Consider the following 27,114-nt stretch of genomic DNA (forward strand, 5'->3'; position numbering starts at 1 on the left):
CATTGTTATAAGGCTTGTTTAAAAAGTCTGACATTGACTTGCAGGAATGCTGCCTTCCAATAGGTGGCGCTGCAGAAGAACTGTTCTATCTTACCATTTGCATATTTCCCAGAGGAACATGGATGTCCTTATAAGTCTCTTCAGACCTTCTAGGTGCTCTCCATAAGAAACGATCCCCATCCTAACATGTCTGTAGTAATAGAGGTATTTATTATGAGACACTTTATGTAGCAGACAAGACATCACACTGAAACAATATTGCTAATTCTGCCCCATTGTCTGGCCATTGTTTACCAGTGTGCCATCTTAAGAAGCGGACTTCATCAATATACAATGACTCTAAGCATTTCCCACTGTTCTATTCCATTAAACACTCCTTGGGAGCCATCTACTTGGAGATGATGGACTGATGTGTTTCCTTACACCTTTTATTGGTGTATTCCCTGGGGACTGCTTGCTGGAGGGATTATTTGGCACATACTATATGCTAATAGATGCAGAATATCCGAGAGGTGCCAATTAGCTGCTAAGGCAGAAGCAAAATGTTTGTCACTGTCTTCAAGCTGCAGTATATGATGCCCCGCTGAATCAATATGCAGCACACACTAGGATGCTGTGCATAAGGATATGTTCACATCGGAAATTTGGAACCACCATTCGTAGGTTGCATCGCAGATCTGGCGTGAAATGCCAGAAGAAAAAGTCCTGCATGGAGGACAGCTGAACAAAGACTAAACAGGCAGCATTATAGTCAATAGGGCCCATTTGGCGCCATTAAGCTCCCTCATAAGACAGATCCGTTCGGCCAGGGAATACCCCTTTCCTGCTCCCATAGGGGTAAGAGAGTTAACTTAAAACTTCTACTGAACTCTTTGCTACTATATATAATACACAACTGGTGATGCCAATGGATGTTCTGCATATACAATGTGCTGCTTACTTAGTATATATTTAGTATAATACTAAATTAAGGGGGGGTATCTTACTGTTAAAGTGAAATCATTAAAGGGGTTGTCAAGCCAACAAAATTTTTTAAAAAGCTACTTAGGCCAAATGCCAAATGACCAGGTCGAATTCCACATGCAGGATCCCGGTGTGTGACCCGTACCTGTCCGGATGGTTTTCTCCTGTACTGCGGATGTGCCGGCTGGCACGTAGTATTCATGGCCGAGAATCCCGATAGTGAGAACAAAACCACTGAAATCCTTTTGTCTTGTCCCGCTATGCGTTGTGATTATCACGTTCATCTCAATTTGCCCTTAGGATAAGAGAACAATAGCTTTTTAATGGGCTACCATAAGATAACTTTCTGCGCAGTGGTATCAACAATCAGATTAAAATTTGTCCCAGCTGTATAAGCAGGGGCGTAACTATACAGGATGCAGGGGATGCAGCTGCACCTGGGCCCAGGAGCCTTGGGGGGCCCATAAGGCCTCTCTTCTCCATATAGGGAGCCCAGTACTATGAATAAAGCATTATAGTTGGGGGCCCTGTTACAAGTTTTGCATCGGGGTCTGGGAGCTTCAAATTACGCCCCTGTGTATAAGGTTGGGTTCACATCTGTGCGGGATCCTACTTTCCATCACAGATCTCGGACGAAGTACCAGAAGAAAAAGCGCTGCATGCAGGACTATTTGTTCAAGTAAAGTGCCGGGCAGCTGAGTGGAAACCGACCCCATTATAGTCAATGGGGTCTGTTGGGTTCCGTCATGAGATCCATTCGGCCAGGGGATTCTCCTTTCCTGCTTCTGGAACAGAGCAGGAAAACGGAGCCCCTGATGCAGATGTGAGCCCAACCTTAATTAGACTAGAATACAGAATAGCTAATAAATAGAGATGAGCGAGCATACTCGCTAAGGGCAATTACTCGAGCGAGCATTGTCCTTAGCGAGTACCTGCCCGCTCGAGAGAAAAGGTTCGGGTGCCGGCAGGGAGCGGCGGAGGAGAGCGGGGAGGAACGGAGGGGAGATCTCTCTCCCTCTCTCCCCCCGCTCCCCCCTGCTCACTCCCGCAACTCACCTGTCACCCGCGCCGGGAGCCGAATCTTTTCTTCCGAGCAGGCAGTTACTCGCTAAGGACAATGCTCGATCGAGTAATTGCCCTTAGCAAGTATGCTCGCTCATCACTACTAATAAAACGTTACCTTTATTAAAGGGGTTGTCCCGCGCCAAAACAGCTTTTTTTTTTTTTCAATAGGCCCCCCGTTCGGCGCGAGACAAACACAAGGGATGCGTTAAAAAAAAAAAAAGTTTAGTACTTACCCGAATCCCCGCGCTGCGGCGACTTCTTACTTACCTTACCAAGATGGCCGCCGGGATCTTCACCCACAATGCACCGCGGGTCTTCTCCCATGGTGCACCGTGGGCTCTGTGCGGTCCATTGCCGATTCCAGCCTCCTGATTGGCTGGAATCGGCACACGTGATGGGGCGGAGCTACGCGATGACGCGTAGAAGGGGCGGAGCCAGAACGCCGCTCGTGCCGAGACCCAAGAGAAGGGAGAAGACCCTTCTGCGCAAGCGCGTCTAATCAGGAGATTAGACGCTGAAATTAGACGGCACCATGGAGACGGGGACGCCAGCAACGGAGCAGGTAAGTGTATAACTTCTGTATGGCTCATAATTAATGCACGATGTACATTACAAAGTGCATTAATATGGCCATACAGAAGTGTATACCCCCACTTGCTTTCTCGGGACAACCCCTTTAATCATGTGTAAAAAATGGTAATAATGTATGAACACAAAGTGCCATATAACAGTTTCCTGGTACAGTGAGGCAGCTGTATTTTGCTTTAGCTCGACTGGGTAATGCAGTGTGATATTGCGGTGTGCTATTAGGGTGGTGTATGTACACTGGTTTTGTTATGTTAAGATAATAGAGCAATGGCTTTTGGATGGGTTATGAGAAGATAACTTTCTGTGCTGGGCTTAAGCTAAACTTTGCTGTATCTCTACAATGTTAATTGGTTCCAGGACAACCATTGAATGTTGAAAATATTGTATGTTGAAAACTGGTAATTGGTTCCAAAGCCCCCAAAATGTCAGCCCAAAGCAATGCAAAATGAAGATTAACAAAAATTAGGCTGATATCTAATACAGATAAAGTAAATCCTTGCATATAAAAGTCAGAAAGAGCTGCTGGAAGCTTTAGGCCTCCTTCCCACGAGCGTGACGGGGTCCGCCGCGTAATATTACGCAGTGAAGCCCGTCACGGCGCCCCCCAGAGCCCCTATACTTACCTGCGGGAGATAGCGTGAAATCGCTTCCCCGCCCACCACCGCCGCGTCACCGCCCGTCACCGCCCACCGCCGCCGCGTCACCGAGCGTGTCACGTGACGCGGCCGGCCGTGTCACGTGACGCGGCCGGCCGCGTCATAAGGCGTCATATGACGCGCGGCGGTGGGCGGGAAAGCGTTTTTTCACGCTATCTCCCGCTGGTTACAGCGGGAGATAGCGTGAACGGACGGCTTCCATTGACTGCAATGGAAGCCGTCAGTGCGTACAGCCCGTCCTCACCCGCAGAAAATAGAGCATGCTGCGGGTGAGGACGGGAGAAATCGCGGTGCGTAATTCCGCGCTGGAATTACGCATCGTGAGCATTGTGCTATTACGTTCAATAGAACCTAATAGCTGCGGGCAACGCAGCGGATTTTTGCCGCGAATTACGCGGCGGAAATCCGTTCGTGGGAAGGAGGCCTTACATTGCATTCTATGTAGAGGACTGGAGCTTCTTCAGGGTCCTATCCAGTATACCAAAGATCTAGCATGGAGCCACCCTCATCTGGTGTCCAGAACAGGACATGTAGTACCATACTGTACTGTAGAGAGGCGCTATCAGACAGTCAATCATTGCTTGACCTTCAGCCATACAAGTGTTGCACCAGTGAAATGCAGATGCTGATTGGTTGGATTTCCCAGGAAAGTGCTCATGCCGGAGATCTGGACTGTATGTTGCATCTGGTTTACAGTTACAATGACCTGGAAAAGACCATTGTATGATTCATGGCAAAAACTTGTTGAGAATGTAATGTCACACAGCAGGTATGGGCATACTGTGCCACTGATCCATTTAACTTTGGGCTACTCCTGAGGGTTTTTACCTAAGGATCCCCTTGATTTCATCCTTTAACCTCTTTTAGGAATCTGGTTTTAGCTGCAGAGCTCCCTAAGCCATTTCCCCAGGACTGGTTAGAGACACCATAGCAAGGTACTGGAGGGATAGGCAAAGACATAGTCAATATAACAGGCCAAGGTCAGGACAGGCAAAGTTCATGCAAAATGGCAAGATAGACAGGGGGTCAGGGTACGTGGCAATCAGGCATATCATAGTTAGAGAACAGGCCAAGGTCAGGACAGGAAGAATTTAGGAAAGTTGGGTATACAAACAAGGGTCAAAACCAGAATTCAAGCAAGAAGTAGCTACACAATACCATCAGAACCTGTTGCTCAGTCACGCTCCAGTAGGAGACATTGTCTTAAATAACCAAAGAACACCCAGGATTAGTTGGAAATGTGAAAGCTGGATCTGCACATTGGCCCTTTATAAGGAGGACCAGTTGCATGCAGCCTACAAGAGATACCAGCAGCAGGAAGAACAGTGCAGCATGTGCCACACAGAATGGGCTAAAGACACAGTCAACCGCAACCAGCAGGGGAAGAAGGTGAGGAGATCCACCAGCATAGCCAGTAGCCATAACATAAAATAGCACTTCCCAGGCTTTTTTACAAGGTGGCGCATTAGGTGGTCACTCAAGCCTGCTTACGGGGGGCAATAAATTCAGTTTTAAGATTTAAAGGGATTATCCAGCAGTTAAAGATATTTTGTAGAACAACAGAGAGTGATGTGAAATGAAAAAAAGAGCCCTACTCATCTTTCAGACCCTCCACCATTCCAGTTCTGACTCATTCCGGTCCCTTGCTGATCCAGGTCTGACTCCTTTTGGTCCCCAACTCAACCGCTTCTGATACCTTCTAGTCCCCTATTAGTCATCTGATCATGTTCCATTGAACTTCGTGACTACTGTAGCCAGTCATTAGCTGCAACGGCGGTCCAGCTAATAGCTGGCATAGTCTTTAGTTTGTGGGCACATACAGTACTAGATTCGTCAAGTGTATTAAGAGGCTTGCGTTTCTTAATTCAACTGACACGTCTTCCACCATCAGGCCTATGTAGGAAACTCCTGATTTAATAAAGTATCACCCATAACTCTATGTAGAATAGTCATCCGGCAATTAAAAGCTAAGTCACGGGTAAGATGTACCAGTGTTTTAGTGGTTTAGTGTGACTTGTTATTCGTATAGCGCCAACTTATTCCGCACCGCTTTCAGGTAATTTGTTTATAACCCCCCAGCAAGCTGGGTACTCATGTTACCAACCATGGAAGAATGGAAGGCTGAGTCAACCTTGAGCCGGCTACCTGAACCATGAGGGGATTGAACCTGCAACCTTCAGGTCATGAGTGAGAGCTTAGGACTGCATTCTGCTGCCTTAACACTCTGAACCATGAAAAATAGAAGCCATACAATATGACATACACATGTTGTAAAGCTGAATCATGCCTTACACATATTATTATGGAGGACAGTTTAATGCAGTGTGCTTCTTCATTGTATCATTGTGAAAGATAATGTCTATGGCCCCATATGGGGGATTATTACCAAAAACAATGGTACTAGCTGTATCCATAGCCTTTCGGACATGGACTCTTCTACACTCCTGGTCGGTCTCCACACAATGAATTTGCAATGAGCTGATGCAATTCAATTGGGAAACCTATTTATTCTCCCTTTTTCTGCTGACGCTGTGGAGTAAAACAGATTAAATGTCCTTTGAAAAAAGGAAAAGCAGTTTTACTTCTGCTCGCCTACACCGGAACCCAGACGTGCGAGAGGAATTAATATGAGACGGAGTAGGCTGTGATCCATCCAGCGTATGCTGACATTTAAAGGGATCGATATGTATGTCATCAGTCTTCCCCAGTCATGCCACGGACAGCGAGAGTGTCTGTGCCAATTACAAATACAGTCATTCTGTTCATAAAGCATCATAGAAATCTGTACTTTTTAATATATTAGAAATTAATGCAAAATATCAATGTTTATCGCAATTTTCATTCAGAACCCAATGAAGTTCTCGTTCCTTGAGGATAACCTCTTGCAGTGGCGCCACCAGAGGGCTCTCCGTATCTTAACTGTTGTGACTCCTGCTAAACTTGTAAACATATGAAAGTTCACAAAGTTAGACATGAGCTTTGAAGAGTTTTACACTTTCGATGAAGTCATGTTGAATGTGTTTATTTCATTTAAACTTGAAAGTTAGATTTTTGTTAATACGCACTTCTGCCTTCAGTAATGAGCAAAAATATATAGATAGCCACTAGAGATGAGCGAGCATACTCGCTAAGGGCAATTACTCGATCGAGCATTGTCCTTAGCGAGTACCTGCCCGCTCGGAAGAAAAGGTTCGGTTGCCAGCGTGGGTGAGAGGTGAGTAGCGGCAGTCAGCAGGAGGGAGTGGGGGGGAGAGTGGGAGAGAGAGATCTCCCCTTCGTTCCTCCCCGCTCTCCCCCACAGCTCCCCGCTCGCCGCCGGCAGCCGAATCTTTGCTTCCAAGTGGGCAGGTACTCGCTTAGGGCAATGCTCAATCGTGCAATTGCCCTTAGCGAGTATGCTCGCTCATCTCTAATAGCCACATCTTCCTGAGCAAAATCATCCAGTTTATCTAGTATTTAAGGGTCGGGAGGGGCAACATCACTTCTTAAGGTGAGCATTTAAAAGGTGAGTGAAGAGACTTATAAGGCCATCCATGCTCCTCTGGGTAATATGCAAATAAGGTAGATGGAACAATATCTCTGCAGCGCCACCTATTGGATGGCAGCATTCCTGCAAATCAATGCCTGACCCTTTAGACAGGTCTTTAGAGCAATGATTGGGAATTGCTTTAACCCCTTCCCGCCCTATGACGTAAGGGTATGTCATGGCAGGCTGGTACTGCACACAAAATTACGTACCCTTACCTTATCGGGATAGCGCGAGATCATGACTGACCTCGGGCTATCCCGTAGCGGGAGCCAGCTGTCAGTCACAGCCGGCGTCCCGCTGCAACAGCAGGGGGGGCATCGGAGATGCGCCCCCCGCTGTTAACCCCTTCCTTGCCGCGATCTACGTAGATCGCCTCAGGGAAAGAGTTCACAGAGGGAGCGTTCCCTCTGTGTTTCCGGACGGCTCTCACGATGTTATAGCAAGAGCCCGGCCTGTCACCATGACAGGCCAGTAGTGCCAATGCCTATGATTGCTGTATAAGCGATAAGGCATGGCAGGGCAGTAGCTCTGCCATGCCTTATGACAGCGATCATAAGTGCAGTGATGTAAGTAAAAAAAAAAGAAAAGAAAATTGTAAAAAAAAGAAAAATGTAAAAAGAATGTAAAAAAAACCTCTTTTTTGTGCTTTTTCTAATATTAGCATAAAAAAAGGTAAAAAAAAAATTGAAACCCCACATATTTGGTATTGGCGCCTCCGTAACGACGTGTACAAAAAGTTGAACACGCTTTTTATTTTGTGCAGCAAAAACCGTTAAAAAAACGCAAAAAAACAAATGCAAAATGCTAATTTTTAGCATTTTGCCTCCCAAAAAATGCAATAAAAGTGATCAAAAAAGCCGTACATTCCCCAAAATGATACCAATAAAAACTACAGCTCGTCTCGCAAAAAATAAGCCCTCATAGAGCTCTGTCCATGGAAAAATAAAAAAGTTACAGGACTTTGAATGCAGCTATGGATTAAAAAAAAAGATTTAAAAAAAAAGGGTTTTTATTGCAAAAAAGTGTAAAAACCTAAAAAAATATAAGAATTTTGCTATCGTTGTAACCGTACCGACCCGCAGAAAAAATTTAGTGTGTCATTTATGCTGCATGATTAACGCTGTAAAAAAAAAAATCTATGGTAGAATTGATGCGTTTTCTCTCCCTGTTATCATGAAAAAAATAATAAAAGTTTTACGATATGGTCTATGTACCCAAAAGTGGCACCAATAAAAACTACAGCTCGCCACGCAAAAAACAAGCCCTTACACGGCCGCGTCGACGGAAAAATAAAAAAGTTATGGTTTTTGAAAAACGGAGATGGAAAAATACCAAAAATCGCTTGGTCCTCAACGCCAAAATAGGCCGTGTCATTAAGGGGTTAAAGACCTGTTTAAAGGGTCAGGCATTGATTTGAAAAAATGTTGCCATCCAATAGGTGGCACTGCAGAGGTATTGTTCCATCTTCCTTTTTTCTCTAGTATTTAAGTTCTGCCGGCTTCTTGAGTGTTGTGGGAACTCAACTGACAGTTATGTCTCAGCGACCGGACTCTGATAGCTGTAGAATCAAGCAAAGTACTTCAACTATTCAATTTGGTAAAATGTAGATCAAATATGTGCATTGACTATGAAAAGATGTATCCTTCAGATGCTAGGTACTAAAAGAAAGATGTCATCCAATACTGTCATATTTAAAGGGGTTGTCTCACGCCGAAACGGGTTTTTTTTTTATTCAATAGGCCCCCCGTTCGGCGCGAGACAAACCCAATGCAGGGGTTTTAAAAAAAAACCGTTTAGTACTTACCCGAATCCCCGCGCTGCGGCGACTTCTTCCTTACCTTAGCAAGATGGCCGCCGGGATCTTCACCCACGATGCACCGCGGGTCTTCTCCCATGGTGCACCATGGGCTCTGTGCGGTCCATTGCCGATTCCAGCCTCCTGATTGGCTGGAATCGGCACACGTGATGGGGCGGAGCTATGAGGACCAGCTCTACGGCACGAGCGACCCCATTCACCAGGGAGAAGACCGGACTGCGCAAGCGCGTCTAATCGGGCGATTAGACGCTGAAATTAGACGGCACCATGGAGACGAGGATGCTAGCAACGGAACAGGTAAGTGAATAACTTCTGTATGGCTCATAATTAATGCACGATGTACATTACAAAGTGCATTAATATGGCCATACAGAAGTGCTGAACCCCACTTGATTTCGCGGGACAACCCCTTTAAAGTCTATGCTTTATTTTGTGAGGGCCATGCCAGGGTTGTAGTCCAGGTTTTAGGCAGTTGGCTGCACTGCCAACATTGGCATAGTGCAGCTACTCCCTGGTCCTAAGACTATATACAATCACAGTATATACAATTACAGATAACACATATATATATCAAGAATATATCATTTTTCCACCAGTGCATTCTGTCATACTCAACATTTTAAACTGCATTCAGTTTCGGAATTCTAATGGCTTCTCAAAGACGTTCTGTGACTTTAAGACAGCCAGGATACTTTTGAACGCTTTATGGTTGGGATCTTGACATATTTATGCCTTTTTTGACTTAATCGAATAAAATTTTATAGTTTGTTTCAAATGATTCATATTTTCAGCCAGAGGAATATGGGCTATAATTTGTTTAGCAAAAAAAGAAAATCATTTCATCCGCATGCTATTAAATCGAATGCATTAACTCAATATCCCAGATCAATTAGATAGTCACAGTTTAATTTCATGCAAATTTCCATCCAGCGAGGAAGAAGCTGGAATGTAAATGGCATTTAAAATACCAAGACTGCATAATGTATTGGAAGACTTCCTCGGCCTAAATGTAGTAATGGAATACAGATATATATATATTATATATAGTGACAACACGGGGGTTAAATAGCACGCCAAATGGTCACTTTTACTTCTTTACTTCTCATTTATTCACACATAAGCGTTATCAGAAACATAACGGACTGGATCTCCAGAATAATAACTTTTGCAACACAAAGTCCTTCTTAAAGTCCCTTCAATATAGTCCTCCACAGGGTTGAAGAAACAGCAAGTCCATTGATTTTCACAGACCTGTGGTTGTCCAGAGCACAGCTGGTCCTTAAGTCCTTAGTATCTCCGGACCCCAGTCCGAGGGCAGGCGTTCCCCAAGGGTCCCACGTGGCTCCGTGAGTCCACAGCGTCTCTCTCTCTCTCTGCATACAACAGGAGTTCCTTTTCAGCTTCAGTCTGGCTCTCCCAGACACACACACACCTCTCCCGGGTGTTGAGGTTAGGGGTGTCACCCTGTCAACCTCTGGCCTTCTTGGTCTGCACCAGACCCTGGGCTAGCAGCCCTCCCAGCTCCAATGAGCTGCCTCTCTCTGGCTCTCTCAGCCACACACTCTCTCACTGCAGCAGGAACAAACCTTTTTATCTTACTGACCACACCTGTGGGTGCTTATCCACTTGCCTCAGGCACCAGACTGGTTGTCAGTTGCCCCCTACAGGCCATCCTCTGCAGCACACCCCTACAATATATATATATATATATATATATATATATATATATATATATATATATATATATAAGTTATTCTGCTCTGATTGCAGTTGTACTTAAGACAGTCATCTAAAAATCTGTAAGAGTGTCAACGACAGGTCCCGGCCTCCTTACTTCTTCTTATATGGTGATTACTAAGCCTACCACTTTCCATTTATTGCTCTCCTGCTCAGTTATCCAATCCCAGTCTAAAAATTCTTGATTCCAGCTCACACAAACTAGAGATGCAAATCTTTCTATATATTCCAAAGGCTCTAAATTACACTAATAAAGTACTATGACCTTCTAAAAACATAGATTATCATACCGCCGCTCCAGGTTTATGCAAATAAAACTTACTGTATGATTAAAGTTTAGACAACTTTTAATACTTGCGTCTCAGGTTTTCACCTTTTTCAAGATCTCGGTTTGTTGTAACATAGTATGTTAGGCCAAAAGGAAAAAATAGACCTATGTCCATCTAGTTCAGCCTATTAGCCCCCAATATTGATCCAGAGGAAGGCAAAAGAAAACCCCAATGAGGTTAAAGCCAATTTTCCAAGCATTTATAGGAAAAAAATCCATTCCCAACTCCAATCTGGCTACACACAGAAGATAAAAACCTATGCAGGCTAGATTTTGTATCATAACAGGGGGTCCTCATACAAATAAGAGTCATTTGGCCCTTCTAAAATCAATGGGTTTGGATGAGTGTAGTGTAATGTGTATGGGGGCTTTTAGAATGTTCCACCTTATAACTGAAATCTCTGCGCTAGGCCAATAGCATTTCAATGCTTTATAGAGACCCTTTGATACAGCCATTTTATTATGAAATCAGTGGTTATTCCAGTTTATAGGCTTCACCTATGATGTTTTACTTATCAATGATTCATTAGAAGATTATTTTAACAGTTCTCCCCTTTATAGAAGATCTACATAGTAACATAGTATGTCAGGCTGAAGGAAGACCATGTCCATCTAGTTCAGCCTATTTCCACTCTCTAGTTGATCCAGAGGAAAGCACAAACCCCAAGAGGCAGAAGCCAATTAGCCCATTTGGGAGAAAATTCCTTCTCGACTCCATAATGGCAGTCAGAATAATCCCTGGTTCAACCTTGATAGTTCCTACCTGAATGAAAGACCCGGAACTACAACCCCGCTGGTCACCTAATGTCTATATCCTGTTATATGCGTCCGCTCGAGAAAGACATCCAGACCCCTCTTAAACTCCTCTATGGATTTTGCCATCACCACGTCCTCAGGCAGAGAGTTCCACAGTCTCACTGCTCTTACAGTAAAGAACCCCCTCCTGTTTTGGTGATGAAACCTGCTTTCTTCTAGACGTAGAGGATGTCCTCTTGTTACCATCACAGTCCTGGGTATAAACAGATCATGGCAGAGATTCTTGTATTGTCCCCTCATGTATTTATCACCTCTTAGCCGTGTTTTTTCCAGGGTAAGTAATCCTAATATTGATAGCCTCTCTGGATATTCTAGCCTTTCTATTCTATTTATTCATTTAGTTGCCCTTCTTTGAACCCCCTCAAGCACTGTAACATCTTTCCTGAGACCCGGTGTCGTCATTCCTTACATATCTATTTTAGCAAATTCCTGCATTCTTCATGCAATAACAACACAAAATCATCTTTTCTTGGAACTCTGCTTTGTGCCATTCCTCCCAGAAATTTATGACAAAATTGACAACTGAGTATTACACAAAACCAAGTTTTCGGGGAAAAAAATGAATGAAGGAATTGACTAAAACAGACATTTCTGGAGAGGTGGCAGCTCCGTTTTAAATAAGCTTTGGCCACAACTACATAATTTCTCCAAAAATATACCCAAAGTATGCATTAATCAGATGGTCACGTTGCTTACAATAACATTGTTGAAAAGGCACTGAAGAACAGCGCTGGCGAATGCCCTCTTTTGCCCTTTCCAAGGTTGTCCTTGATCATGTTGAAAGTAAAGTCGTCTGTACTAAGTAATAAAGGACAAAGAGAATCATAATTTACACTGCCGGCCGAAAATGGAAACTTGATGGATTCTAGGTCAGGAAATGTTCCTGAGTTGTCATCATTGGAGATATATTTTGGTTAGTCCAAACTTTCACTGGAAGATATAGACATTACTATTGGCAACTCTCCAAAGCCGAATGTAGGGAGCCAACTCGGAAGGAGTCCTGAATGCCAAAGCTAAATGGATAGCCAATGCTCTGTTAGTTCCCCCAGCTACTAAAGCGATATATTAGTGATGCTACAAGCTTTCTATTCACCCAACAGAAAAAATAAAAATATACAACCACATTTACTCTAGAAAAAAGAAGGTTAAGAGGCGACCAAATAACCATGTATAAGTACATGAGGGGACAACACATGGATCTCTCCCGTGATCTGTTTATACCCAGGACCATGACGGTAACAAGAGGACATCCGCTACGATTAGAGGAAAGCAGGTTTCATCACCAACACAGAAAGGGGTTCTTTACTGTAAGAGCAGTGAGACTGTGGAACTCTCTGCCTGAGGACGTGGTGATGGCAAAATCCATAGAGGAGTTTAAAAGGGGACTTGATGTCTTTCTGGAGAAGAAGTATATTACAGGATATAAATATTAGGTTAAGTGTCAATCCGGGTATACAGGCAGGTAGGAACTATTAGGGGTTGATCCAGGGAACAGTCTGATTGCCATTAGGGAGTCGGGAAGGAATTTTTCCCCCAAAAGGGCTAATTGGCTTCTGGCCTTGGGGTTTTTTGCCTTCCTCTGGATCAACACAGTAGGATAGACAGGCTGGACTAGATGGACATGGTCTTCATTCGGCCTTACATACTATGTTACTATGTATTTTATGTGTCGTGAAAAATAGGAAAACCATATAAAGTTCTGAGTCTTATTATGGATATGTTCGCATTCACTCTTTGTCTTACTAAATGGGATTTACTGCCCGGTATTATTGTATAATGTTGTCATTTTATTTGCACATTTTCTAAGTAAGAGTTTGAGTAATTTGGTTTTTAATGAAATCTGGAGTAAATAGCTCACAATTCATCCCCCGGTGTCGTTACATTATGAAATGCTTACTGTTTGCATACAGAATGACTTCAGACTTGACAGGGCTCTTAGGAAAGATTGATGTTACTCATGGAAAAGTCTGGAACAAAGTTCACCTGCTGATATATAACGCTGGGAAGAATATGTTACTTTATAGGATAATGTTTCGGCTTCTGCTCCGTCTCCTTTTATTTAACCATTTAACATTTAGACATATAATGGTTAATCTTTACATGTTTTGCTTAACTTATCTTCTATAGATTATAAGTTGGGGTGGTTTCACATCTGTGGTGGGGGTTCCGGTTTTCTGCTCCGTTTGAGGAGCAAGAAAGGGGAATTTCCTGGCTGAACGGCTCCATCTTATGACAAAATCAAATGGACCCCACTGACTAAAATGAGGTCTGTTCAGTTTCCGCCCAATTGCCCGACTTTGTGCCCGAAGAAAAAGCACTCCATGCGCCACTTTTTATTCCAGTATTTTGTGCCAGTTCTGCAACGGAATCTCCAACCGGAGGTTCCAACACAGATGTGAGACCACCTTCAGGGCTCCTGCACACTGGCGAGAGCGATATCGGGATGTGATTGATGTGCCAATATCGCTCTCACAATCCTTCTTGAAACCTTGGATGCGAAGCGTTTCCACAGGGAAACAGCCTCCCATCCCAGCAGGGCTGAAGGAATCTCCTGCCATGGCTGTCACAGCCACGGCTGGAGATAGTTATGTTCTCTCATTGACCTCAATGCGGCCGGCAGCAGCACCAGTCCCATTGAAATCAAGGGGGGTGCTTGTGATCTTCTGCCACTGCCACTTGAAATATAAGCCCTACCCTAAAAATAATCAATAACTGTACAAAAAAAAAAAGAATACATTAGTAGCGCTATCAGTTCCGGTGCATCTTTGCAGGTCCCGACACTCTTCTTCTGCATGGGGATTGAAAATCCCTGCCTCCTAAAGCGCTATCTCTGATTGGGTGAGCGCTGTGACCAATCACAGGCAGCTCTCAGCTATCATTCAATGAATGGCTGAGAGCTGCCTGTGATTGGCTGAGTGCTCAGCCAATCAGACGCAGCCCTTTCAGCAGGTGGGGATTTCAAATCCCCGCCTGCTGAAAGAACTTCATTACAGTGCCGGGGACCAAGCGGCTAGACGTGTCTGAGCCCCAGCAGCTCCGGAGAGGCGAGTATATACTTTTCTTATATTTAAAGCCCTTCCCCAAAAATCACTGCGGTTGTGCCAGCATCCTATTGGTTTCAATGGAGCCACCGGCAGTGGCATCCCCATTGAAATCACTGGGAGAGCTTTGCGATCCTCTGCCACAGCTGTCACAGCTTTATTTCCCGTGTGAAGTCTCCTTGTCAGTGAAAACAGTGACAAGGGACTCTCCGCGGGGAATATTGACACGCAGGAGAGACCTATGGTGCACACATGTTCTATGTTCTGCAGATACGTGCGTTTGCATGCCTGTAAAATACGGACATGTGAACACGCCATAGGAAACCAATAGTTCTAATAAACGCGCGGTTATGTGTGCACATAACCACGCTCGTCTGAATGAGGCCTTAAGGGGGGATTTTTTTAGGCATGTGTGCCAGAATTCTGGTGGTAAAGTCACAAATGTTGGCTTACACTGCATTTGTGCAAGAAAAATTGAAAATTTTTACGCCACACGTGCTGCTTTAAGTAGAAGTAGAAGTGAGCATGGCCAAACAAAAATAATTTACACCAGAAACCAATGTAAGTTGAAGGTCAAATCTATGATTGGTGTCAATTTATTTTTCTGTTCCAAGAACTAGCTAAATTGTTTTAGAGGTGGGGGCTTTTTAACCGCTAAACAGCCACATTAAATTTGGGAAAACCCTTCTAAAGATGTCACTTTTTTATGGTGGATTTTGAATTTAATATTTCTGAAGCAGGACATATTTGCCCGAAGTGCATTTTTAACCCCTAAGGAATCACTCATAGTGCTTGTGGCTTCTATATGCGCAGTCCTACTCAGATAGCTGGCAATCACTAATAGGACCACCCGTTGGGATATTTAGCTCCACATATTTAGAGGTTTTAATGACTAAAACACAAGTTGTTATAAATCTTTCCCCATAAAACTATATATCAGTCTGCTCAGCTCCTCCGGCTCTATAACATCATGCCTGCCATTTAGATGGCAGGTTTAAGCTGACAAATTCCCTTTAAAGCCAAAAGTATATCAATAGGACTAAAAAAAACCTGGAGCTGCAGCCATTTGTAGTAGAACAAGCTGCATTTGTACAAAACTGTAACACCCTTTTCCTACAGAACAAACAAAGTCCTCCTAAACTGTAGGGGGTTAATAAATTTGGCACATCTTAAGGCCCATTTACACGGAGTGATGATCGCTCAAAGATTGCTCAAACGACAGTGTGACTGACAGCTTTGAGCGATCATTTTGCATGAACTATTAAGTAGCTACTCAGCTACTTAATAGCTTATTAGCGTGCTAATGAAGCCTTTAGCTTAAAGCAGTTAATAGCCGGAGGGCTCTTATCTGCATTCAGTTCCTTTGTTCTCCGACGAGAAACAATGTTATCAGCACTACCTGCAGAGAACTCCTGATAAGACTGCATAATGATTTTTAGGTTGACCTGAATTTAACGATCAGCTAACAGTGCCTGAAAAGTGCCGTGCGTTTAGACGCAACGATAATTGTTCAAACAATTGCTTTTTGGCGATTTTGGAGCGATCATCGCTCCGTGTAAATGGGCCTTTACTCCAGAACATTGCTGCTAAAGACTGGCATGAAGGGACCTTTCACACGTTCACCTGAGACGCATTGCCTGCAATGTATACATACAGATTTTGGTGCATCTTGCAGTAATATTCCTCCCGTGTGAAGGATCTCTATCACTAACAGTCTTTAGTAAATTCCCCCCAACATGTATTGGAAAGTGCAGTCGACTACACTTTTAATACAGTATAAGTGTATCCTGCATATACGCATATAGTCCAGGCCATGTGTACAATGAAATACTTCAAATGTGTATTCCAAATGTATGCTCCAAGAGCAGTGTGAACAAAGCCTTCGCAAACCTCTTTTCCAACCCTCTTCGAATAATCCTCTTATGTTTTTGAGTAAAGCAATATGGATAGTCCAATAACAGAAATGGTAAAAGTATCATAAACACATAATACAAGTGTATAGAAGTGTATTGCTCTGCGCTGGGCTTCTGTTACCTCGTTATCAGTAGTTGTATGGACATTTGGTTTCCTAGCTCGACAACTGAAAAGAACATTAAATCCAAAAATTGATATTCCGGCTAATACTAAATATCAGCTATTTGAGGCTCAATAGAAACTGCTGAGTCGGCAGCGATAAACCTGGGAGCGATCGAGCTGCATCGGTATACGGCAACATCCTTCTCATTTACTGTTTGACGGGTTTTAGAATGCTGCTCTTTATATCTGATGACGGGACATCGGATCTCCTACCGCTTTGGATAGGATTACTGTGTGCTCATGCTGGTAAGCTTCAGATGATGTCTGATGTTATCACAGATAAGGCTTCAGTTTTTCTAAACATAAAAATGAGGTTGTCCCTTCTAAATAACAAAACCTTTGTCAAAATTAGAGCTACAAATTTGACAAGATTGCATTACCAACTTTATTTAAATAGGGAAGATGGACCAATACCTCTACAGCACCACCTGTTGGACGACAGCATTCCTGCAAGTCAATGTCAGACTTTTTAGACAAGCCTTATAATAATGGCTGAGAATTGTAAGCCAAACCACAAAATCATACACTGACAGCTGACATTGACTTGCAGGAATGCTACCTTCCAATAGGTGGCGCTACATGGGGTATTTTTACATCCCCCTATTTGCATATTTCCAAGAGAAGCATGGATGAACTCACTCACCCAGGGGTGTAACTAAAGGCTCGTACCCATACCTAAACCATGCTGCACAGAGGCATAACTTGAAGCTTCTGGGCCCCAATGCAAAACCCGTAACAGGGCCCCCAACTATAATGCTTTATTCATAGTACTGGGCTCCCAATATGGAGAAGAGAGGCCTTACGGGCCCCCTAAGGCTCCTGGGCCTGGGTGCAACCGCATCCCCTGCATCCTCTATAGTTATGCCCATGCACTCACCTTTTAGGGGCTTTCCTTAAGTAGAAATGGTACCCTTCCTGCCCCATGTCTGTAGGCCTCTCACTAGCCAGGCCAGAAACCTACTGATGAGAAGCAAAACCTCCACAACAGCTGTCTCTGTATGGTATTCTGGCTTGGCCTACAATTCCCAGTCATTGTTATAAGGCTTCTCTAAAAAGTCTGACATTGACTTGCAGGAATGCTGCCTTCCAATAGCGTTGTGGAGGTATTGTCCCATCTTCCCTATTTGCATATTTCCCAGAGGAGCATGGATGGCCTTTAAAGTCTCCATACTCACCTTCTGGGTGCTCTCCTTAAGGAGAAACGATACCCTTCCTAACCCACAACTTTATTTACACACTCCTACAGTAAGAATTGATCAAGGTTGTAAGTAGCTTTGAGACTATGGGGCCTAAAAAGAATAAAGACCCACTTTGTATGACCTTGTCCACCATCTACTGCAGCCAGTGAAATCTTAGTACCCAAGGGGGACGTTCACTGCTTATACGCACTTACCACAGCTACTTGGAATTGTTGAATATTTAAGTGCAAGACATCTACTCTAAGTGAATTAGATCAGGACATCTCCATAAAGAATGGAGCAGAGACTGAACCACGGCAGGGAAGATGGAAGATGTCCTGTTCCTTGCAACCAGACATCTCATATATATTTAAGAAGTGGCAGGATGCCTAATGCCTGCAGTGGACTTTTGAATTGGTCATATTCGAAGGGCTCCGTTTTTCAACCTAGCATGACAAAGTCTTCACAGATAAAGTCGGGTATTGGAGATATTGTTCATTTCTGATGACCAGAAGCTCGTGATACTCTACAAAACATCTGCTGGAAACTCGGTTGAATCTGATTCTTCCCTTATTTCATAGAACGGTAAGAAGTCAGACTGGATGAGAATTTGTATTTACGAGTATGTCTTGAAATTAGGCAGCGTAAAACTAGACCATGCAGGTAGGTGATATGCCAGACCGATCACGGTGGCTCACAATGTGTCACGAATCTTGCCTATCTTGATAGACTTTTTAGACACTTTTCTTCTCCTTGATTGATTTAGACCACTATTTCGACTCTTGAGTCTTGACTTTGAGTCTGTCGAATTAGACACTTCTCCAAGTTACCTTTTCCATACTAAATCTGTATGTTTTTGGTATAAAGTCAGAATTCTGGGGCATTTTGGTTAGTAATTCTCCCCCAGTGTCTTCGCATCCCCAAGACATCTTGACTTGTGTGGTTGGCTTGTGGGGAGATAAGCTATGTGCTCATTATCTAGATCCTGTTTTTGTTATCTAGATCCTGTATTTTTCCACTAATGGAAAAGCAGAAACTGACGGTGGATATCACATGTGATAAGGCGGCTGTGTACAGAGCAGTGTAAGATACATACTCACATTCATAAACCTCAAGTTATTTTAATCAGCTGCATAATTGTTTCCTGACTTGTACAAATTCGAAAACATAATTAGGGCTTATAGCTATGGCAACCAATAAGATTGTGTTCATTTGTAAGTGAAGGTTGTGATAAGAATGTGGGTAGAAAAACTATTTTCAGATTCTGCAAATTATTTTATTGCCTTGCTATGTACATTTTGGAAAAAGTGGTGAAGTTCATGGCCACCAATTAGGTCAGTGCTTTCATTTTTCCAAAGGGTCTCTGCAAAATGAGGGGTGAAGTCTGATTGCTTGTTCTAGGTTTCATAAATGCTTTGTATTTCCACCTTTGTTCATTCACCTAATAGGGATTTCAGTATAGCATGCATGCTTGTCAACGTCCTAGTTTTCCGGGAAAAGTTCCGTGATTTGTGGGATTTTTTGGGGAAATTTTTGGGTTTTTTTGGAAAAGTTTGATATGTTGGGGGTGGATATTATTAGTATTTCCAAACTGGTCTCATTTGAATGTTATTATATTACATTTGATACATAATAACATTTATAGATATGTCACAATAGTCCTTATTAGTTCAAAAAGAAAAGAAAATCACTGGAAGGGTACTTGCACTTGGGCTTTTTTTGTTACTTGGACTAAAAGGTTTTGCAGCCTGTCCTTTTCTTGTCTGAGTTTTAGACAAGAGTAGCACATGACAGTTGTGACAGCTGTGGCAAAGGACCGCAATGCCATCCCATTGCTTTCAATGGGGCCGGCGCTACAGCCGCCGGCCCCATTGAAAGCAATGGGATGCAGGCAACCCCGGCAGTGATTTTTGGGAAAGGGCTTGATATATAAGCCCTTCCCTGAAAATCCTCCCTAGCTGGTGTAAAAAATGAAAAATATATGTACTCACCTCTCCGTCACTGTCGAGACACCAGCGCGTCTTGTCGCTTGGTCCCTCATAGTATTCTGAAGCTCTTTCAGCCTTCTGAAAGGGCTTTGTCTGATTGGCTGAGGACTTAGCCAATCACAGGCAGCGTTCAGCCATTAATTGAATGACAGCTGAGCGCTGTCTGTGATTGGTCACAGAGCTCAGCCAATCAGAGGTAGCACCCAGCCAATCAGTCCCAACACTTTCAGGACACAGATGCGTCAAAATACACACTCGTCTGACTGAGCCCTAAGGTGTTTTTTATAGCTCACCTCCTAAATAATAGAACATCAAGTATAATCCTGCAGTATCTTCACACAGTTTAAACATTAATAATAAGTCACATACTCTAGACTGTAGCGTTAAGCACAACTTAATAACAAATCATAAATACAAATAAAACAATAACTTACAAACCGCGGGGCCCTCGCGAAAATAATTCACGTATATTATGACCACTGTGGTATTACTGGTAATATGCTACAACCGCTATGATCCTATGAGACAATCACCAGCAATATGTTTGAAAACCTATGGAGTTCCTTCATTAATAAAAAGTCAATACCAGTAAAACACCCATCATATATATTTCTACTATATTTGTGTACTTAGTAAACTTTTGTCCCACTGCAGGACTTGAATATCACCATCTTTTATGATTTTATAATACACTGCTGTATATAATATAGCAGTATATATTAAAGCCTATAAGGTTACCCATAGGCCAGCATAGCTGGCAGACCCAGAGGCCATATTCAAGTCTCTGGATACCATAGCCACCTATCGGGACACGGTGTCCAATGCGTGACAGTGGAAGCCCCCTCTCTCTGTCAGCCTTCCACATGACATGCCTGCAGCGGGGATCGTAAGTTTCTCCGGTCTCCACTGTCTGAGCAATTATCAGGTTGTTATCCAACAGCCAAGCAACCGTCCTAACATGGAAGACCCCTGCCAGGCTTCTGATGCAGCTCCATAAAAAGGCGACTGCATCAGAATAAAGCCTAATAACGGCTGCCGTCAAAAGGCTTCTGGATGGTCATTAAGAGGTTAAAGGGGTATTTTAGTTTCTGCAAATATTGAAAAAATGAAATTATGCAATTTTCCTATATACTTTCTGCATCAATTCCTCATGATGTTAAGATCTCTAGCTGCTGACATGTAATAGGAGACGTCATTATTTGCTTCCAGTATCAGTCCTGGTTATACAGGTACGGGGCTGATTTTAGTTACAATGTAATTATGGGAGCTGTGTTTTGAAATGAGTCAAGTACCTGTGTGCCCATCACATGACCAGGACAGATAATTACCCCTTGGAAGTAAACAATGTAGGTTCCTATTGAGTGAGTACAAGCGGGGATCATGAGGAAATGATACAGAAAGTTTTTTGGAAGTTTGTATAACTTTCCATTTTATGAAGAATAACATTCATTAGCTAAACCCGCTTTAATTAACTTCTCTGCTTTGATCCTACTCTGTTATATATTGCATTAAAACTAAGAAATATGTAAAGAAAGCTTCTCCACGTGTCCCTGAGATCAGCAATGCCTCCTTCCCACAATGCAGGCAGCACAACATTCACCGCAGTATAGCCAGACCCTTTCATGTCTGTCCCATGGGCTCCGTCTGAACTTGTGAAGAGAACTGATCGCCAATGGTGGACCTGCCAATTATGGTGCTCTGTGGCAAATGCCAATCGAGTTGCATGGTGTTGGGCTTGTAAACACAGTTTTGTCAGAAACATGCGGACCGGTTGCCCGCTGGAGGTCATTTTGTAGGGCACTGGCAGTACTTCTGTTCTTCCTCACACAAAGGAGTAGTTACCGGTCTTGTTGCTGGGCCTCCTCTTGTAATAGGCCGTGTGCTGGTACCTCCTCCATGCTCTTGAGACTGTGATGGAAGACACAGCACAACATGTATGGACGTGCCATCCTGGTCTAACAGTGATTGGGCTGCAATTACCGTCTCATGCCACCAGTAGTAAGAAGGACCTTAGCGAAACTAGAGAAGAGTCAGCCAGGAAGGATTGAGAGAGAATAATTCTCTGTGGCCACAACCTGCAAATCCATTCCTTTCGTGGGGGTAGTCTTGCTGTTGCCTCTCCGCCCCAATTTGTCAGTGTTGCCATAGAGGCATAATGGAAGAGATGCGTTAAAAATTATGCTAAAATCTTAGCTTGAGGCAAAATCTGTTGCAACAGAATTAGTATGCGCACTTGCCGATTTTTGATTGGTTGATGCTCTGAGATAAAAAGTGACAACTCTTGTTGCATAGTGATCTGCGCATGGACTGGAGGTAAGGCTGAGAGAGAAGTTGCCTGAGCTGTCAGAGGGGAGAGAGAGAGTGAGAAGGATCGCAACGGCCCCGAGCTGGAGACGGCCGATTAGCAAGGAGAAGAGTGGAGAGTAGAGCTCCCAACCCCAGACAATGTCGCGGAAGTGATCGGGTCTGCTACTCCCGCACAGCGAACCATAAGTGAGGCCTCTGGAAGGACTTTACTCTGTGGTTACTCCATCTGCTGTATCGTATCCTGAGCCTTGCAGTGATTTTTCAGCAGAAAAATGTTATTTTAGGTAACTAAAGTAAATAGCAGTACTGCTGAGGCCAATCTTCCACAACCGGATTTGTATTACGGATTCCGCGATCACCGTCCACACGGATGATCTGCGGTAAAACGCTGACATTAAAAGGCATGCACTTTTGATTTTTCCATCGCACTCGCGAATACGCATTGTCTATTCTGCGAGCGGAAGAAAAATCACAGCATGTTCTATTTTGATACAGAATCCATGCAGACAGCCTACATTGAAGTCAATGGAGGCGTCTGAGCCGCAGCTCATATGGAATTAGCATTAAGTATGGGCTGCGGGGACCTGCGTCACCATTAAGCAATGGCACAGGCAACACAAGCAAAGAAAAAAAAAACTACTGCACATGACCAACGGTGAGCCCGGAAATCACTCACAGTACAGTTTTGGGAGGTACGCAGGGTCACCAGCTGGGATCACAGCCGGAATCTGCCGCAGGCCTCCCACCTGCGCGATCTGACCATTTTGTGCCTAAAAGTGCTTACACATCTGCATCAGAACATCCAGCTGGAGGTTCTGTCACAAATGTGGCTACCGGGCATAAAAGAGCTACATGGATCACTTTTTCTGCCATACAAAACCTGGGCAGCTGAGTAACAAGGGTGTGGACCCCATTATAGTCACCTTGGTCCGCCTGACGCTGTTCAGTTCCATCCAGAGACGGAGCCATTAAGCCGCAGGGATTCCCTTTTCCTGCGCCCGTACGAAGCTGGGCTTTGCGATCATTTAACCCTTTCCAATCCACTGTCTGACATCTTCCTACATTCTGATTGAAGCTTGTACAGCTCCAATCTCAGAAGACGTCCGACAGGGTGTTCTTACCGTCTATTCCCAGCCACTCCATTGTCGGAGCCTCTCTGGCACGCACACACTGCCTTTAGCCAGCAGATGGCACCGTTGTATAACAGCAAAAAGAGAAAGCCTTTTAGGAATCCCTGAATCCAAAAGTGGATTGGGAAGGGTTAAATGTATTGGTCAACCACCAAATAAAAGCTTAGGGCAATAGTTCTATTACAAGGTGCCTGCATTATACGGCTGTGTTACAGCGTCCCATTCTGCAGTCTATGATGGTTGTTAGTTATTGGTTTTCTTTTGCGCTAATGCTGCTCGCCTATTTGTGTAACCTTTTAAAGTAATTGTTCTTGAGCTGCAAGTTCTGTAAATAGAGGAGCGGAAGCGTTTTGCAAATGAAAGAGGTTGGATCTTATTCATTTGATGATGTAGAACAAGCGCTCGTAGGGACAGAAGAGTAAAAAGGTTGCTAAACGAAATAATATTACGCAGAATAACACGGGGAATCGCCTAAAACACGGCTGGAGCGGCTACAGCTTAATGCCACTCATGGAGGGTATTTAGAAGTCATGACTAAGTACAACCAAATCCAAACTTATATATTATCACTATTAATGTTTCTTATAATCACTTCTAAAACTTTGTTTTGGTTTACACAGGGGGAGACCGGGAGCGAATGACTGCAAACCATGAGACGTACCTTCTTATGGCCAGCACGCAGAATGACATGGAAGACTGGGTGAAGTCTATCCGCAGAGTCATATGGGCACCATTCGGGGGAGGTGAGTTTTGTGCACCAAGAAGATCAAAATAATATGGAATAGTATAATATATAACTGTATGTTTCGGATGAGTTACATTCACCACCTTTCCCACAACTTTAGGAGATGGATACAGATTTGGTTATTCGAATGGCAGCATAGATGAATATATATATTTTTTTCAACTTTTTCTTTCTGTATTAACCCCTTGAGTGGCACGCCCGGAAAAGTTCCGTGACGAGCTCCACTGCTCATAGTGACATAGCCCGGAAGATTTCCGGGCTATGTATCACTATGGGAGCTGCAGAGCACAATGCCACAAGCTGTGACAGTGTGCTCTGTCTGCACAGTCCCACAGAGAACAAAGCAAGGGCTTTGAAAAACCAGCAGAAGATATTGCCGACATGTCGGCAACCTCCTGCTTTGTTTACAGGTTGCCATAGAGACCATCGGCTTGTCAGAAGCAAGCCGATGGTCTCTGTGGCAGGGAGAGCTGGTTGTTAGCTGTCAGAGGACAGCTAGGTACTAGCCATTACAGCAGAGATCAGAGAAAACCTCCGATCTCTGCTGTGTTAACCCTTTACATGCTGCAGTCTATGTGACTGCAGCATGTAAAGGGCTGTCACTGCAGCATGTAAAGGGCTGTCACCATCGGACCCCTGGAATGTGATCAGGGGTCCTGATGGGTCCCTGTGGAAGTCCCCTAAAGGGACAAAAAAAAAAAAATTTTAAAAAAAATTTAAAAAAAAAAAAGGAAAAAAATTATTAAAAAAATAAAAAAAACACTTGTCTCCCTTTACTTTGTAAAAAATCAAAAATACAATCACACATGTGGTATCCATGTGCGTCGTAATGACCCAGAGAAGGAAGTTAATACATTATTTAACCCCTTAATGACATGGCTCCTTTTTTCTTTTTTCCCCATTTCTTTTTTTCCTCCCCCCTGTTTAAAAAATCACAACTTGTCCCGCAAAAAACAAGCCCTCATATGGCCATGTCAATGGAAAAATGAAAAAGTTATGGCTCTTGAGACGCAACTGCAAAACTAGTTGAAATTCAATGATTAGACCATTTTAAAAAACCTGCCCTGGTGGGCACGACAGGGTGGTAGGAAACCTGCCACTCAAGGGGTTAAACGATTATTTGCCTCCTTTATCTGGTGGTCATTGGATACCTCCTATGTGGAGTATGCATTACAGTGGCACAAGCATATCCATTGGACATACAGCGGTCTACCTGGGCCTTGTGGTTGAAAAATGCAATTGTAGCATATTAGGAAACAGCAGTACAGGACTATAGCATTGGAGTATTGGAGTCCTGGTCTATAGTCGTCACACGTACAGTATTTACTTAGAGTTTCATGCAAAGTGGCACAACATACAAAATGTTTGGCCCTGTGTCCTGTCAGTCATATAGGATATGCCACCAACTTACAGGATTTGAATCACAAATAGTACATATAGACCTCCTCGTATGTACCACAGACCAGACCCCTACACAAATGCAGAGCAGAAATCAGACCTACTAAAAATATAGGCTACACACCAGACACCCCAAAAATATAGAGCCCGGGTCCGTAATATAAATATAAACCCCTGAAACAAATATAGACCCCAGGCCAGATCCCAAAAGTAAATACCCTATTTACAATATCCAGACCAGAACACCTATAAAAATGCAGAATACCTTTAGACAGACCCCAAATAATATAGACCCAAAGCAGACTCTCCATTTATTCAGACCCCTATTTATACATACCAAAACCAGATACTTATATATATCAGACCCCTATTTATAGACCCCTTAAACTAAACCAATATCTTTACAGACTAGCCCAGTGCCTAATACAGACCCCTGATCAGACATATAGATATTCACCTTTTCTTCGTTTCTGCACCCCGGTTAACTCCTTCTCAGCATCAGGGCATTGTCTGCAAAGGACTTTTACTATTGATGACCTATCCTCGGGATAAGTCATCAAAAACTGATCAGCGGAGTCCGCTGCTCTGGCTTCCCACCAATCTGTTGATCGCCTGGCCCGCTGTCAGTGCAGCAGGCCAGACGCCGTCATCAATGTTCAGAGCCGGAAGTGTCATAGCCGACTTCACCCCCATGGAAATAAAATGGAAAAGTACCCCCTATTACACTGCTGTCTCTGACCGCAATGAGGAGCAGGAAGTGTAATAGGAGGCATCACTCCCATTAATGTCAATGAGAGCTAAGAGTAAAGCTGGCTATTACACTTCTGGCCCTGATAGTGGGCTAGATGATCAATTAATCGGTGGGGATTGGATGAGTCTTGGATAGTTCATCAATACTCAAAGTCCCGGAATACCCCTATAAGCTCTCCTCTGAGCTGTTGCCACAAAGTGAAGACAAAAGTAGGAGGGAAGAAGTTTCAGGAAGAGGCTGCCTGCGGGGAAGTAGAGAATACTCTGTTTGGTCTGACTGTTGGAGGGCTGATACATCAGACCCTACAGTGCATGGGTGCAGACCAGACCACATAAATGACTTCTCTCCACAGTGCCTGGGCACTTTTCTCATTTGCTGCCCAAGTGGAATTCTTACCTTCTGCTGATGCCCAACACTGGTGGAGACCAGCGCATCACTAGTCAATGAGCCATGGCTCACACTTTGAGAAGCACTATACTACACAGTCATTAAGTCAACTACATGCCTACTGTGTCTTATGATAAATCTGGCTCTTATTCAAGTTAGACTAAAACTGCATGGGTCTGAAATCACTAACACTATGCTACTATAAGACTTTTACCATCGAGTAGCCACCCAAAGCTGGAAAGGTCTTGGTTGTCAGAGGGCCCAACAAGCCCCTCTACCTTGGCCCTTACAGGGTTAGACAGCGGGCATTAACTTTGCCCCTTATGGAAGAAATCTTGCCTTTGACTCTAACAGGGCCTATCATTTATAATACCGGTGTCTTCTTATGTGGTGGAGGAACCTCATGCCCTTCTGGACCTTGTGGCCTGGGTCTCACACTCCCATTGTTACAGCCCTGCATCTAATGCAATATAATGTCATGCCTGCAGTGATGCAACCTAGAATAAGAGCTGCATTGGAGATGTGCAGTGCAGATGGGTGTTCTTATGTCTCCTCTTATCATTTTTTGACAAGGACGGATAGATCCAAATGCTGGCATGGGGATCATTGATCACT

At 43.7% G+C, this 27,114-nt stretch overlaps 1 protein-coding gene across 5 annotated transcripts in view; it reads left to right on the forward strand.

Annotated features, from left to right (window-relative positions):
* Positions 1–27,114, forward strand: part of ARHGAP24 (Rho GTPase activating protein 24) — a 534,686-nt gene that overhangs the window by 446,564 nt on the left and 61,008 nt on the right. For all 5 annotated transcript variants that reach the window (XM_066574360.1, XM_066574367.1, XM_066574365.1 and 2 more), the window contains one exon: positions 23,839–23,961. In XM_066574360.1, the coding sequence (XP_066430457.1) occupies positions 23,839–23,961 (123 nt within the window). The remainder of the gene's footprint in view (positions 1–23,838; positions 23,962–27,114) is intronic.

The sequence above is a fragment of the Eleutherodactylus coqui genome, chromosome 7 (genome assembly GCF_035609145.1).
Source record: "Eleutherodactylus coqui strain aEleCoq1 chromosome 7, aEleCoq1.hap1, whole genome shotgun sequence".
Lineage (NCBI taxonomy): Eukaryota > Metazoa > Chordata > Amphibia > Anura > Eleutherodactylidae > Eleutherodactylus > Eleutherodactylus coqui.